General features: G+C 45.9%; 1 protein-coding gene across 1 annotated transcript in view; it reads right to left on the bottom strand.

Moving 5' to 3' along the window:
* The window catches only part of F13A1 (coagulation factor XIII, A1 polypeptide), a 60,220-nt gene extending 49,817 nt beyond the window's left edge, over positions 1-10,403 (bottom strand). Inside the window, exons 1-2 of the mRNA XM_009885412.1 lie at positions 10,256-10,403; positions 4,359-4,547 (exon numbers count right to left, since the gene is read on the bottom strand). Of these exons, the coding sequence (XP_009883714.1) occupies positions 4,359-4,547; positions 10,256-10,403 (337 nt within the window). The remainder of the gene's footprint in view (positions 1-4,358; positions 4,548-10,255) is intronic.
* Positions 10,404-13,246: the final 2,843 nt, after the last annotated feature.

A 13,246-nucleotide genomic window follows, 5' to 3' on the forward strand; every position in this document is an offset into this window, starting at 1 on the left:
TATAAGCCCATCTAATCATACATCTGCTTTTCAGAGAAATCACTGCCAGCGCAGCAGGGACTGTGGAAACTTTGCAGTACTCATGCCAAACTGGCTGCCCCAGGTGCAGGAGCCGTGCTCGGACAGGCTGAGCCCCACACAGCAGAAAGCCAAGAGCAGCACAACGTATCCCCTTCACCACAAAGGCAGTAGTCAGGAGAGATCAAGATGGGTGAAGGAGTCATTGGCTCCTCTGGGCTCCCTGGGGCTCCAAGCAAACTGAAATTGTTTCTGCTGTGGGGAGCTGGATGTAAGCGCAGCAGCTACAGTTCTCTTGTGCCTCTTTCATCTCAACTCCAGACCAATAAAATGAGTGTTTCCTAAGGGGCAATGCTCACCTTTCCTCTCATTAAAGCCAGGAAGTGGGCTGCAAGGAAGGAATTCTGTGGTGACGGAGCAGCTCCCAAACCACAGGTACTGAGGCAGGGCTGCAGTCCAGCACAAGAACTGGAATAATATTCCATTACTCTTTATAAGTGGATATTTTTCCATGCGGATTTTTTGGCACATTCATTGTTTTCCATACTTTGGCAGACAAGTATGGTCCTAATTTAATGAAGCATTATGTGCAAAACTGAATTATAATAATTCACGTTAGCACTTCAGCCAGTTTCACTGATGATGACTCTACGGAAAACAGTCTGTTAAAGCAAAAAGGACTTTAGTCATAAGGAACCGTCACAGAAAACAATCAGTAAGAGTGACTTTCAAGAGATTGGGGTGAATTATTTATATATTTACGTATATATATATTTTTATACAATTTGGACAATGAATTCCAGACTCAGTGTGAATGGTCTTTAAATGGACTGTGGATTAAAAAAGATTGTTACTAAAGATTGTTCTGTGAACATTTCAGACCTAGTTTCACGTGACGCTAGAAGCATTTGTCCCAGGTACCCTTGATTCATTATCAATTAGAAGGATTAAGCAGTTTCTACTTGCTTTACTTGCTTCATTAATCATCTTTTTAATGATGTAAAAGAAGCAAAAATAGGAGCAAAAAAAGAGAAGTGAACCTGAATTTTAGGGAATAAAGGAAATAGAATAGTTCTGCACACACACAGGTTCAAGTCATTACTATTGTCACATTTTTCAGGTGCAAAATTAGTCTTTAATGGATAAAAATTCTGTGATGGATTAACGTCAATGCTGGGAAATTTCCAGTGCTGGGAACTAATCATTTCTGAATAGCTTTACAAGGTGCTGTTGAATAGGCAGCCCTCACTGTAGGCACAGCCCTGCAAATGAGAGGTTGAGCTTTCCTACCTCCAGCTGAATTCCCTGAGTGCCAAGGCCAGCTGTCCCTACCACAAGTAGGGACAGCTACCTTGCTACCTCTATGCACCTTATGAGAATAGCACCTTGAAACACCCAAATTATTCTACAGCTCGTGGACAGCGTGGTCCACATTGCTTGGGGTAACCTCCCCACCTTTGGAGATACTCAAAACCTGTCCATAGGGCAAGGCCCTGAGCAGCCAGAGCACGCTGGACCTCCTTTGAGCATGGGCTTGGACATAAGACCTCTGGAGGTCCCTCCAACCTAGGTTATTTTACAGTTCTGCTGCACTGTTTGAAATCCACTGCTCAGGACACACAGAGAACTCCTTGAAAGGGTCGTTTTGCAAGAACTTGCCAATATTTCTGGGTGTCCATTGCTTAAATCTCCCAAATTCAGCACTTTCCTAGGATATGTACCCCTTGTTTCAGTGCAAAAAGATTCCCTGAGCTCAAGCTGCCTCTGCTGTAGGGCTGTTGCCTGAGGCAGTCCTCAGGTTTCGTTCCTACGTGACAGAACCGAAGGGTGGGATTCACCTCCTCTGTGTTTTGTGATCTTAAAGTCAGAGCCTGGTCTATGGAGGAGAGTCAATGGAAGAAGAAAAAAAAAATCCAGAAGAGCGTTCACCCCATTTTAAGACAGTAGGGCTAAACTGCCACCTGGACATGCCTGCCTCCATCCTCTGCCCACAGAGGCAGCCAAGGCAACATGTTTTGGACTGGGCTCCGGTTTGCAGGTGGCTGGCATTGCGAGAGATGAATACCTGCTCTTCAGACAGACAAACGGAACAAACCTGGATGTAAATGGCCACATCTTCCTTCACAAAAGGTTGGAAAGCACACCACCGAAACCTTGAGCTCTCAGTGCCCTTTCCTAAGTGCAAGAAATGTTTTTCTCCCCTTCAAGGCATTAAACATTGGACTTGCCATTAAAAGGAGAAGTAGCAAGAGTCAAGCAGATAATCTCTGGATAATTTCCTTCTCCTTTGTGGACTGTTTTTGTTTTGCTTTCTGTTGCTAGCCTCTGAGAACAAATGTACTGTGTTTTCACCACATGTGCGTAAAGAGAAACATTTGTGGAACACTGAGTATTAACCAGTTCTTCAAAGGGGAGCTTGAACATCTCTTCTCCCGGTCAAATCTCTGTGAGCTAAAGTCCTTGTAGCAAGAGGGCAGTGGTGCTTACAGAAGCAGACACATCAAAAGCAGGAGAGGGCATATACTAACCTGTATATGCAGCATGTTCCTTCAGCTGATTGCCAGCCACCACACATGGGACATCAGTATCACCATTCCCATTTCACAGGAAAGACAGTAACAGTGAAGAACGGGCAGTGGACATCAACCACAGACTCAGGGCTGACTCCAAAGTCATTGTTCAGAGCTGAGTTTATTGCAAAGTCCCCCGTATCTCAGGCTGCATTTAACCCCATTCCTACCATGTCTGAGGATGAAGGGATTTTGATCCAGGCTTACAGATTCACAGAATCACAGAATGCTTTGGGTTGGATGAGACTTTAAAGATCATCTAGTTCCAACCCCGCTGCCATGGGCAGGGACACCTTCCACTAGACCAGGTTGCTCAAAGCCCCATCCAACCTGGCCTTGGACATATGTGTTAGGAAAAAGCAACAGGAAAATAAGTGAATATGTTCTCTTAAGTGGACTGTGCAATGTCAAAAGAAGTGTTAAATTTCTTCTTCCAATATAGAATATCTGATTAAAACAAATGCAAACTGCACACAATTCAATAAAAAACAAATGTTCCATTTTCCACTACTTCTTGCTACAGCTGTTTGTTTTAAACATATAAAGATTAAGGGAACAGTCTTGAATTTAATTAAATCCCAAAAGAACTAATGATATTTATGCATATTAGATTTTTAAAGGCACTTGTGGCTGTTCAGCCAATCATTCACTGGACTGTCATAACATGCCTCCCAACCCTAATTTAAATTAGAAAGAAGAGACCCATGAAAAAAATGTGCAGACAGTAACCTTTTCACTGCACATACGTTTAAGAGATAAACGCCCATCTAGGTTTAAAAGGCAACGAATCTAATAAATGGCCACATCATCATAATTCAATTGTGGAAAAAAATCAATGTTACAAATTTCAGAACTGCATCTTTGAGGAAAGTAAATTAAAACATCAATTCAAACCTATTTTAAAGAGTTTATAAGGGGAACATTGACGTCTTAACACAGAAACTCCCAGATCACTCTAGACGAACCTGGGGCTTTCCCAGAGCTGTGATGTAGAAGAAGCAGCGTTTGGTGGGGCCATCTTTGGAGCACCACAGGAAGTCCCACTCTGTCCCCTGCTTTTCCCCATCTCTAGTGAGGTCATGCCCTTCTCTAGTCTTGTACCTTCAATAAGCCAACAGGTCCATTAGGACCCGGGACTCTGATGAAGATCTCTCAGTGAGAGGAAAAATGGTTTCTTACTCTTTTTGCAGTAAATCAAGAAAGCCCTGAGTGGCCCTGAGTAAGTCTCTGGTCCAAAGCTACAACCTCTGAACCTTCTCCCTTGTTACTTAGTTGGCTGTAAGTGGAGGCTGCGAAGTTGCAAGGCCTCTTATTCTTCTACCCTGTGTGATTTTCCCCACTTACATTCTCAACATTTTGTTGTCCCAGTTCATACATAGTCATCTCTCCCACCTCAAACAACAGACTCCTCTTCCCTGCATCTCCTAAACACCAAGAAAAGATGTTTCCCATTCCACCTACCTTCCAGCATTGCCATACAGCAATTAACCAGAGATAACTTTGAAAGCTCAATAAAGTACAGCTTCTTGATAAACAGAAAGCCCCAAATACTGCTCCTTCTTCTCTCATAAGCAATTCTTCTGACTTTTTTGAGTAAGGATTCAGACCCTGTTCAGAAAAGCACTTCCTCACCTATGGTTAATCCTGGTTTTATGGTTTATCAATCGTAACAGGAAAAGACTCAGCCATTAAGAGCTGTTTTGTTCCTGTTTATGAGAGACTCTTCAACCTTACTTTACTGATATGACACATCCTTTGCCAGGCACTTACCTATCAAATACTCCAGCCAGAATTGGTCCGTCTCTGGATTGTAGGGTCGGTTGAAGTCAATCTGGATTTGGAAAGTCTGTCCCCGACGCACTATCAGCTTAGGGCTGTAGTACTTGTCAGTGTGGTGCTGCTGCTTGTTAATCTCATGAGGCTCCTTGAACATATTAATGTCCACGACACGCAGGTAATCTGCAGAGACACATAAATGAACATAGAGGCGAGTCAGTATGTTGGAATGTCAGTACTGATATCAGCTTCATTAGAGGCCCTGTCCTCCCCTTCCCCAGCGTTGCCTTGTTGAGGAACACTGTGCAATGGAGCATACTGTATCTATTTGGGGCTTACATCCTCCTGGCTGAGCACGGGCTTAGGGACTGATTCTTCTCTGTCCACCTGCCATTTTCACAGAGGCTGCAGGGCTTCTAATGAACGGTGAAAGCAATTGCAGAAAGGGCAAGTTGTTATTGGTGGAAAGGTGAATGTCCCCAAGGAGAGCGGAGCTCCATATTTCCTTTGGCATCGGCTTTCTGCACGTCTGAACCTCACTGTCACAAGTTTATCAGTGCAATCAGTGGGCATTTGACAGCTGTGGCTTCTTGCAGACCTCCATTTGTAAAATGCAAATTCACAGGGTTTTTTTTTGTGATACTTGTTTTAAATACTTCAATGTTTGCAAAGCACACTACTATTAAGTGCTGAAGAGCCTGAGAGGCAGTTAATGATCTTGCGTTCAGATGAGAGCTTGGATTGTCTGTATTAAATAAGGTTTTGGTGTACTGTATGTGTCTAGACTCAGCTTCTCAGTACACCTCCACTGCTATTACTGTCTTATGAAAACTAAATATAACATTACAGCATATAATTACAGCATAGAGTTATAGGCAAACAGCAGTAGGTATCTATAACATGCATGGGCAAAGCTTTGCTCCCTTCAAATTAGGGCTGTCTAAAGGGCTATAGCCTACCACTGCTAGAAGTTAATCTGCTCAGCTAATGACCAGTGTGGGGTGGCATCAGGATAGCCAAAGGCACTTGCAGTCACCACGAGCTACATGACTGTACCATATCGGGAATCTTTGCAATGGGAGTCTTCTCACACAATAAGCAACCACATGAAAACAAACTGGACATCATTCTTTCGCCTACATGCTCGGGCAGATAATCGCAAAACCTCTGCCAGGAGGACCGTTATGGCTCACAAACCAGGAGAGAGACAGAAAAGTAAAGCTTGATTTGCAGCTCTCAGCTTGTCTTTCCAGGTGCTGACAGTTAGAAACTAGCTAATTTCTGCATTTTATACTGACAATTCTAGAGCCGCGCTCATGCCTGGCAAAAAGAGGTGCACATTTACAGCAGCTGGTGGAGCTGTGTGTACTCATGGTGGTGGCGGCTAATTTGGCCTGCTACTGAGTACGCTGTGAGCAGGAACGATGTGCTCAGCGAATGAGTCGGCTATACAAGTCACCGAAGGCTGAACGCAGCCCATTTCACAGAAGCTCAGACAACAGCATTGCACACTACTTTTCCTTGAAGGCAGGGAGGGAGGCACCGCATAGAGACCAGCTCTGTCTCAGGTGTGTAGCCTCCAGCCTACAGCAGCCTGTGCATTAGCCCTGCCTTTCTGCAGGGATGCATTGAAAACATCAGCAGAGCCCCGTAGGCAGCAACTCCCCTGGACACCAGCATGGTCCTTCTCCTGCCCTTGCCAAGCCACCCACAGCCTGGGCTCTGGGCAACAGCTAACAGAGAGGGGGGAAATAAGGGAGGCAGGAGCAGGTCCCTGCCGGGGCACTGTCACCATCAGCTGCCTAACCCTGCCCTGTGGGGAGACAGAAGGAAAGGAAACTTCCTGAGGAGACAGCAAGATGATGATCCTTTTATGGAAAAGCACTGGAGAACTGAACCCAAACCTATCCGCCCCCTGTTAACCCTAATCTGCGGAAAGGCTGGAGTACCCTGTTCAATCCTGAGGCAGGCTTAAAGTCCCATGGCAATGTTATTGTTATTCTCTGCTCAATTCACCAGGCTTCTGGAGTAACTTCTGTAGATCCTCACTGGCTTTAGTGCTGACTGAAGTTACAGAGATGTTTTTTGTGTGAAACATTGAATGTGTTTTGCTCAGAAATCATTCTCATTGCCCCTCTGTGAAGTCGGGCACGCTTTGCCTCCCTTGCTGCAAAACCTACCAATTGTCACTCACAAGAATGCTGAGAAAGCTCACAGTTAAATTATGTGAGGCAGCAATTTCCAAGAGGGGGGTAAAGCGGGGGCAGGGGAGAGTCTCTCTCATTTTGTTTCCCAACCCCTCCCAGGCTGAAAGCACTGCATGTAAAAGCAGCATATCCTGGGGCTCTGTGAGGGGTGAAGCTATCAGTAAGTGTGGCTCAGCTTCTCCCTCCTTCCAAGGAGGCATAGAAATGGAGTTGAAGGTTTGTTTTGTTTTCATCTCGTGTTCTGAAATAAAGGGCAACAGTGACCCTGCACTTGGTTTGTATGTTAGCCCCTTCAAGGAACTGCAAAGCTAAGCCACCCTGGGCTGTCACTTCAGCATTTACTTCATTTTATCTCAGGACTTTACATGGCTCCTGTCAAAACACAGCCATACACATCTGCAGAAAACACATTTCACTTTCATTCTCAGCGTTAAAATGTGTGTTGAGCTTGCCAGATGAAGAAAACCTGTGACTGTTAATTACAGTAATGGGAATTACAGAGGACAAAACATGAGCAGGGCAACAGGATGTGCTAACACCATCACCAGAGTACGATCAAAAGGAAGGGCCTGGGCGCTGTGCATGTCACTGCTCATCTGTTTGTGAGGGACAGGTGGCCATCAAGGCCTCCTTTGAAGTCAGGCCCATTTGACAGTTTGCCCGTAGCCTGGTCTGCTGCAGGAGAGGCAGCAGTCTGATGCTTTCTTAAAGCTTTTGCGACGTTAAGCTTGCATGGAAATAAAGGAACAAAAGCTTGAGCTATTTTTTGAATAACAAGAATAGTCTTCAAACATCAGGCTTTCCTAGAGGACCAGAGAGAAACGGCTCTGGACTGCAAACCTAATAGTCTGAATTTCCAAAGGAGGTGCCCATCACCCTGCTGACAGGGGATGCACGATTCCATGGCGAGCTGCCGAACTTCACAGAGGAGGGTGTGTGGGGAGTCTGCAGACCGTGGGGCCGCAGGGCTGTGTCCTCCCATCGAGCGGCTGTAAAGCGCCAGGCCCACTCGTAACACATTGCGGTGGGATGAGCTGGCTGGGAAGAGCCAAGGGGGAGGACACAGCACAGGCGTGTTCACAGAGACACGGGCTTCTTGCTGAAGAAGCGCTCAGGGGCTGCTCGTCCTCCGCACTGAGCATCTCCTCCTGCAAGCGAGCCGGGCTCCTGCAGCAGGCAGCCCACTGACCGGGCTGGGGAGGCAGCCATCGCCGCTCGCTCCGGCTGTGATTCAGTGGAGTAGAAGTGGGCGTCAGCAGAGAGCTAGTCAAGCGCAGGGTTTTACCTCATCCTAGAGTAGTAGCTAAAATAGGTCAAATGAATCACACCCTAAAAATGCCTGTTTCTCTCTGTTGGCTGTCAAGGGAAACGAGGGTGACTTGCTCAGCTGTAGACACCTACACTGCACAGATCAAGGGCAAGATTCAGTTAAATTTAGGCATCTAAATGATGTGAGCCTGGCATGCAACCTTTTATTACAGCCAGTTGGTGGCTGGTTGCTGCAGCCAGCAGAGCTGAGAGAAGGGTACAGATCACCCTGGAAGTGACACCCACTGCCTCTCCGGAGAGCCTGTGCCCTCACCTCCGCTCACTGGACGGCTCTGTGTTGACTATGAGATCTGACACAGGTGAAAACACTGACGTTTAGTTGTTTATAGCAGATGTCCAATCCTACCCCAAAGGCTAGAAAACACCTCAGTTGTACCAGCAAGGATAAAAACATTTGCATGGTTTTTTTTTTCTGTGTGTTATGGCAATGAAATTGTGGGAACCACTACAAAAGATTTGGGCGCCGCTCCTGCTCTGCCTGCAGACGCTCACTTTATCCCCCAGGCACAACACTGTGAGTGCTCAGGGCAGGCTCAGCTCCTGGATGTAAGTCCCAGTCTGAGCTGCATTAGACTATAAACCTTTAACATTGTCTGACGGGTGACTTAAGTGTCCTACCCCAAAACGGTGTGTCCAGAGACCACACTTACATCAACTGCTATCACAGGCTTAGATCACAGCTGACGTGCACTGAAACAGGAATGCTGCTGCAGTCCCTTCCCCTCAGGTTACCCCTTGCTTGTTGTTGCTACAAGCATTGCAGAGCTGAACCTCACAGCAGAGCTGATCCAGCTGAACAAAAAGAGTTTTGCTGTTATGCACAGATTTATTTTTCAGCCATACCAGTCCCATAGGCACATTTATCCTATGGCCACACAAACTCTTGGTTTGGACAAGGGCTATTCCTCTCACCAGCAGCATCACCTTAAGCACATGTTGGGTTCCTAACTCAAGTCACTTGACCTGACATTCCTAAATTTCCTTTGCATTTCTGAAAAGCAAGAGGCGCTCACCCACCAGCACCACATTTCATCCAGAGCCTGATGTGAAGCACATCAAAAAGCAATAGGAATCTTTCTCCTGGTACTGGTGGGCTTTAGCTACAGGCTGCATTCATTCTAAGGTATCCCACACCTTTACACATCTCCAGCTTCTGTGAGCATACTGGTTTTGAAACGATATCTAGTCAGGAACTCTATTATAATACATTTGACAATTTAAAAACACATACTCGCCCCAGAACTATGGGGTGGTTTGAAAAGGTTCAAGCAAAATTTCTACAGTCTTAACATGCCAGTTGGTTTGCTCAGGCATTTTTTAAAATAAACGCTTTTTAAAGAAATGTGTATATTAAAATGGGGAGATGTGTGCTTAAGGCACATGATGAGGATTACAGAAATAATGCTTTGCAATAAAAATTTGAACTTGTCCCTTAAAACTTCTTTGCCTGTTTCCCAATGTGTAAAAAGCAGTAATTAATGCTTGTCCACATTTATTAAGCACTCTTTCAACCTTGGATGAGAAGTCCCATATGAGCATTAAGTATTATTACATCTGGTTACCCTGAGCTGCCACGTTCAACAAGTTCTGCTGTTCATTTCAAACAGGCCAAAAAAATGAACTTCATTTGGTTGATGACTCATTCAGGAGCCAATCCTGATTTCTTTTAAACCAAATCTTATCTATTTTTTTTCAGGTTGACTCAAAAAAGTTGGCACTGGGAATGTGGTTTGATTTGCCCATCCCCTACACGGTATTGTTTTGACTCCCCAACCAAATGATTGAAACACTTTTCAAAGGAGAAGAATTAAAATTATGGGGATTTCTCTTAGTTTTGTGGTCATTTTTATGAGAGAGTTGCATGTCTAGAAAAAGCTTTCCCTGGTAGCCAGTGTTTTGCAGTAGTTCCACAGTCAGTTTAAGGCCATACAAACCAGAAGGGCCATTAAAAGGGGAGGGTCCTTCTGCCCCCTTCACCCCAGTGCTGCCACAGCCAAGCCTGAAGCCAGTAGTTTCTAAGGTGACTCTGTGATTGTGATCAAACTGGGAAAGCCCATTCTTGCCTTTTTTTTTAACCACTCCCACAGTTCAAGCTGAAACTGGTCACTCAACTTCTCCACTCCACACTCTCCCTACCCATAACCTAAGATAATACTTCCAAACACGGGTGCTTTTTAGTAAGTTTTGCCCACATGTAGCGATAAAAGATATCTGAGATCAAAACATGTAACAAGCTCTAGAAGTAGGTAGGACACAAATGACAATATTAAGCAAAAAGCAGTTTGGTTTTAATTCACAGACCTGGGCAGAGGTAAGTATGTAAGAATACACCCATGTCTTAATTGTACATTGTACCTTTTGGATTAAATCCTCTCGGTATCAATCCAAAAGCCTCCATCTCAGGCACCTCATTTTCTTCATCATTGGAGTTGTTTGGTGGGAGGGCTCTTCTCCCATTCAGAGGAGGTTTCTTCTCCTTGTTGGTGTTCGTTGTTTCAGACATCCTGTATTAAAAATGTTGTAATACCATGAAAGAAAGTAAAAGTGCAAGGAAAAAGCAAACATGAGCCAGCGTGGCACATGTAAGATGGGAGAAACCAAAACCAGTGTGGGGTGTCAGTGAGCTACACATTTTTAGACTCACATAAATAAAAACTGAGAGACAGAAAACATCAGTCTAATGATGGAGTACAGCTCTCTAAGGATTGGAAGGCATTTTGTGTTTGTCAAAACACATGAATAAGAGAAGAAGCAGGGCGGAAGAAGGAGAGGGAAGCCTCACACAGAACTACTTGCCTAGGAGAATCAAGGCATTAAAAACATTAGGGAGTTTCAGGTAAAAGAACTGGAAAATCATTCACCCTCCCACCCTCCGAAGCAGTATTACTGAATCCAAAATAGCAAATTATATTTCCAGAAAGCCCATCACACACATACCTCCCCCTAATAAAATGACATTCTAAGTTATACTGCAACCATCGCAAATACTACAGCCTACAACAGTCTGTGGATGATTACTGGAAAATTGTATTTTTGTCCCTATGCAAAAAAACCCACCCAATATCTAAAGGGCTAACTCCGGCACCCAGAAAATCCACTTTTGAGAAAGAGAAATAGAGATAGAGAGAAAGAGAGAAAGGGGGAGAAGGAAATAAAAAAGGAAAGAAAAAAGCACTTAACCACTTATTTCTCTCCCACTAATGACCGTAAGGGAAATCTCAGATGTAGGCTGATCAGAGACTTTGAGCTAGTCAAAACTGCTTTCACATCTATTTCAGCATAAGCATGTAGCAATGAAAGAGCCATGCCATCCTTCTGAGAAAATATTCATGGCTGAGAACACAACTTCTTCCCAAAGCTCCTGAAAACAGCAATTCAAAACGTAGCAATTATTTAATAGCAGTAAGCACTTAAAGGAAGTTTTTCAGTTAGCAAGGGTACCTTCTTTTCAGATAGTAGGTTTTTTTTTCTTTTCTTGCAGAATTTCTGAAGTGCAATAGAAGCCTGGAAAAAGTTGGGGGCTCTTAAGTAACCTCTGTATATCCTCCTCCCTCCTGTTGCAATAGGACAGTGCTGAAAGGGTTGCCAAGCCCTCCCCACACCACCTCAGAGGATCTGCCACCACTGCTGGCACGTCTTTGCTTACTCCCTCCTTCTCCTTCCCTGTCTGACCCCAACCCTGCTTACCAGGAGCATTTCAGGGTGCTTGGGCTAAGGAAACAGCTCGGGCACCAACGTTTCAGTTCTTAGTGAGACAGAGTAGAGCTGCTCATGGCAACAAGGGCATATGAGGTAGGAAACTGGAGGGGGTTTCTGAGCGACACAGCCCAAGAAGCCATACTCACCAGGTTGCCAGTCTTTATTGGCGTCTCTACCTCAGGGTGCCTGCAATGCAACTTCAGGTGCTGGTTTCTAGAGTATTCCCAGGGAGACACAGCAATGGTTCCCCTGCCTGGTGCCTCATGGCAGTCCTTTCAGAGGAGTGTGGGGCACATGGACACGGAGTGCTTGTTGGTGGCCAAGTGGAGAGGACCTTTCCTTGAGACCCTGTGGAGTTCAGGAGAGTGAAGGTGTTTTGCAGCAAACAGCTATGTTTAGGGCAAGTTGCTTTCAGCTCTTGCCCATGATAAAATGTGCATCACCTAACAACCAGGGTCTGGGGCAGTACCTGGTGGAAGAATTTTAGCTCCATGCCAACTTTGTTCTGTTCCACCAAGCTTGAAGATAAATGGGGACAGTGTGACATGTCCTCTGTCAGACATGACTCTACAGACCAGTGGAGTTACATGGAGATAAAGCAGTGTACAGGGAAGAATTCAGGCCCACTGACCTGCCAGCCACTGCTGTTTGGCAGCAGAGGTACAAGTCACCTACTAAGAGCACGCCTGGGCAGCGGAGAGCCCCTCTTATACTCATGCTACCAGCCGTGAGCGCTTATTTGCCTCAGTTGCACAGTAGATGAAGGAGGGAGGAGACACAGTGAAGACAACTATGGCTGTGGCTTCCCAGACCCACAGCTATGGCTTTCCAGACCCACAGCATCAGTGAAGCCTCAAACCTCTTCTGGCTTAACACCACCGAAATGAAGCCAGGTGGCAGAAGAGGAGAGAATTGGGTCATATTCCTGTAATGGGAAGCAGCAGGTAAATCATCTGGAAGACAGGACTCCTATCCTGGTTCCCTGGGGATTTCCCAGGAGAGACCACAGGGAGGTAGCTCCACACAAGCCAGGACACTTGCACAGCAGGGACCTGGAAGCAGAATGGCTGCACCAGCACGGCACTGCAGCTGGGCTAAGGAGCCTGCTCGGGCTGATTGCCGAGGCACGGCACCAGGCTGCAGCAGTTTTGGAGGCAGCCTTGCTATCTGCGCTACCCTGTCTCACAGCCAAAGGGCTGGAGTTCTTTCCTGCCTCCCCCCTCCTGGCACGTAGCATGGAAAGCCACCTAGTCAGGGGACTCCCCTTCCCCTGCCCTGCTCCCCCAGGAGGCAGGCACCCTGAGGGGACAGATCTGGTCCCATCACTGGCATCCTGAGCTGCCATTTCCATTGACTCACTTTTAGGCAGATGGGTTCTGCGGTAACCATCTGGAGGGCAAGCAGCACCCCTGGCACCCAAGAACACAACGAGCTTTCTGGGGGAGGAGGCTGGTTGCCGATTTTCTTTTTCTTTTTTTTTTCCTCCTCCTTCCACCCTGATTTCTATGTGGCATGGCATGCTTTGTGCCTCTCTCTCCACTTCCAGCCAGAACTTCAGTTCCCAAAATTGCAGCTGCTGCGACGATGTTACAAAAACTGATATAAATATTGCCTCGGTGCCGTGCCTGCTGGAGGCCTGCAACACAA

This window comes from Charadrius vociferus, unplaced genomic scaffold, assembly GCF_000708025.1.
Source record: "Charadrius vociferus isolate BGI_N301 unplaced genomic scaffold, ASM70802v2 scaffold375, whole genome shotgun sequence".
In the NCBI taxonomy this organism is placed as follows: Eukaryota; Metazoa; Chordata; class Aves; order Charadriiformes; family Charadriidae; genus Charadrius; species Charadrius vociferus.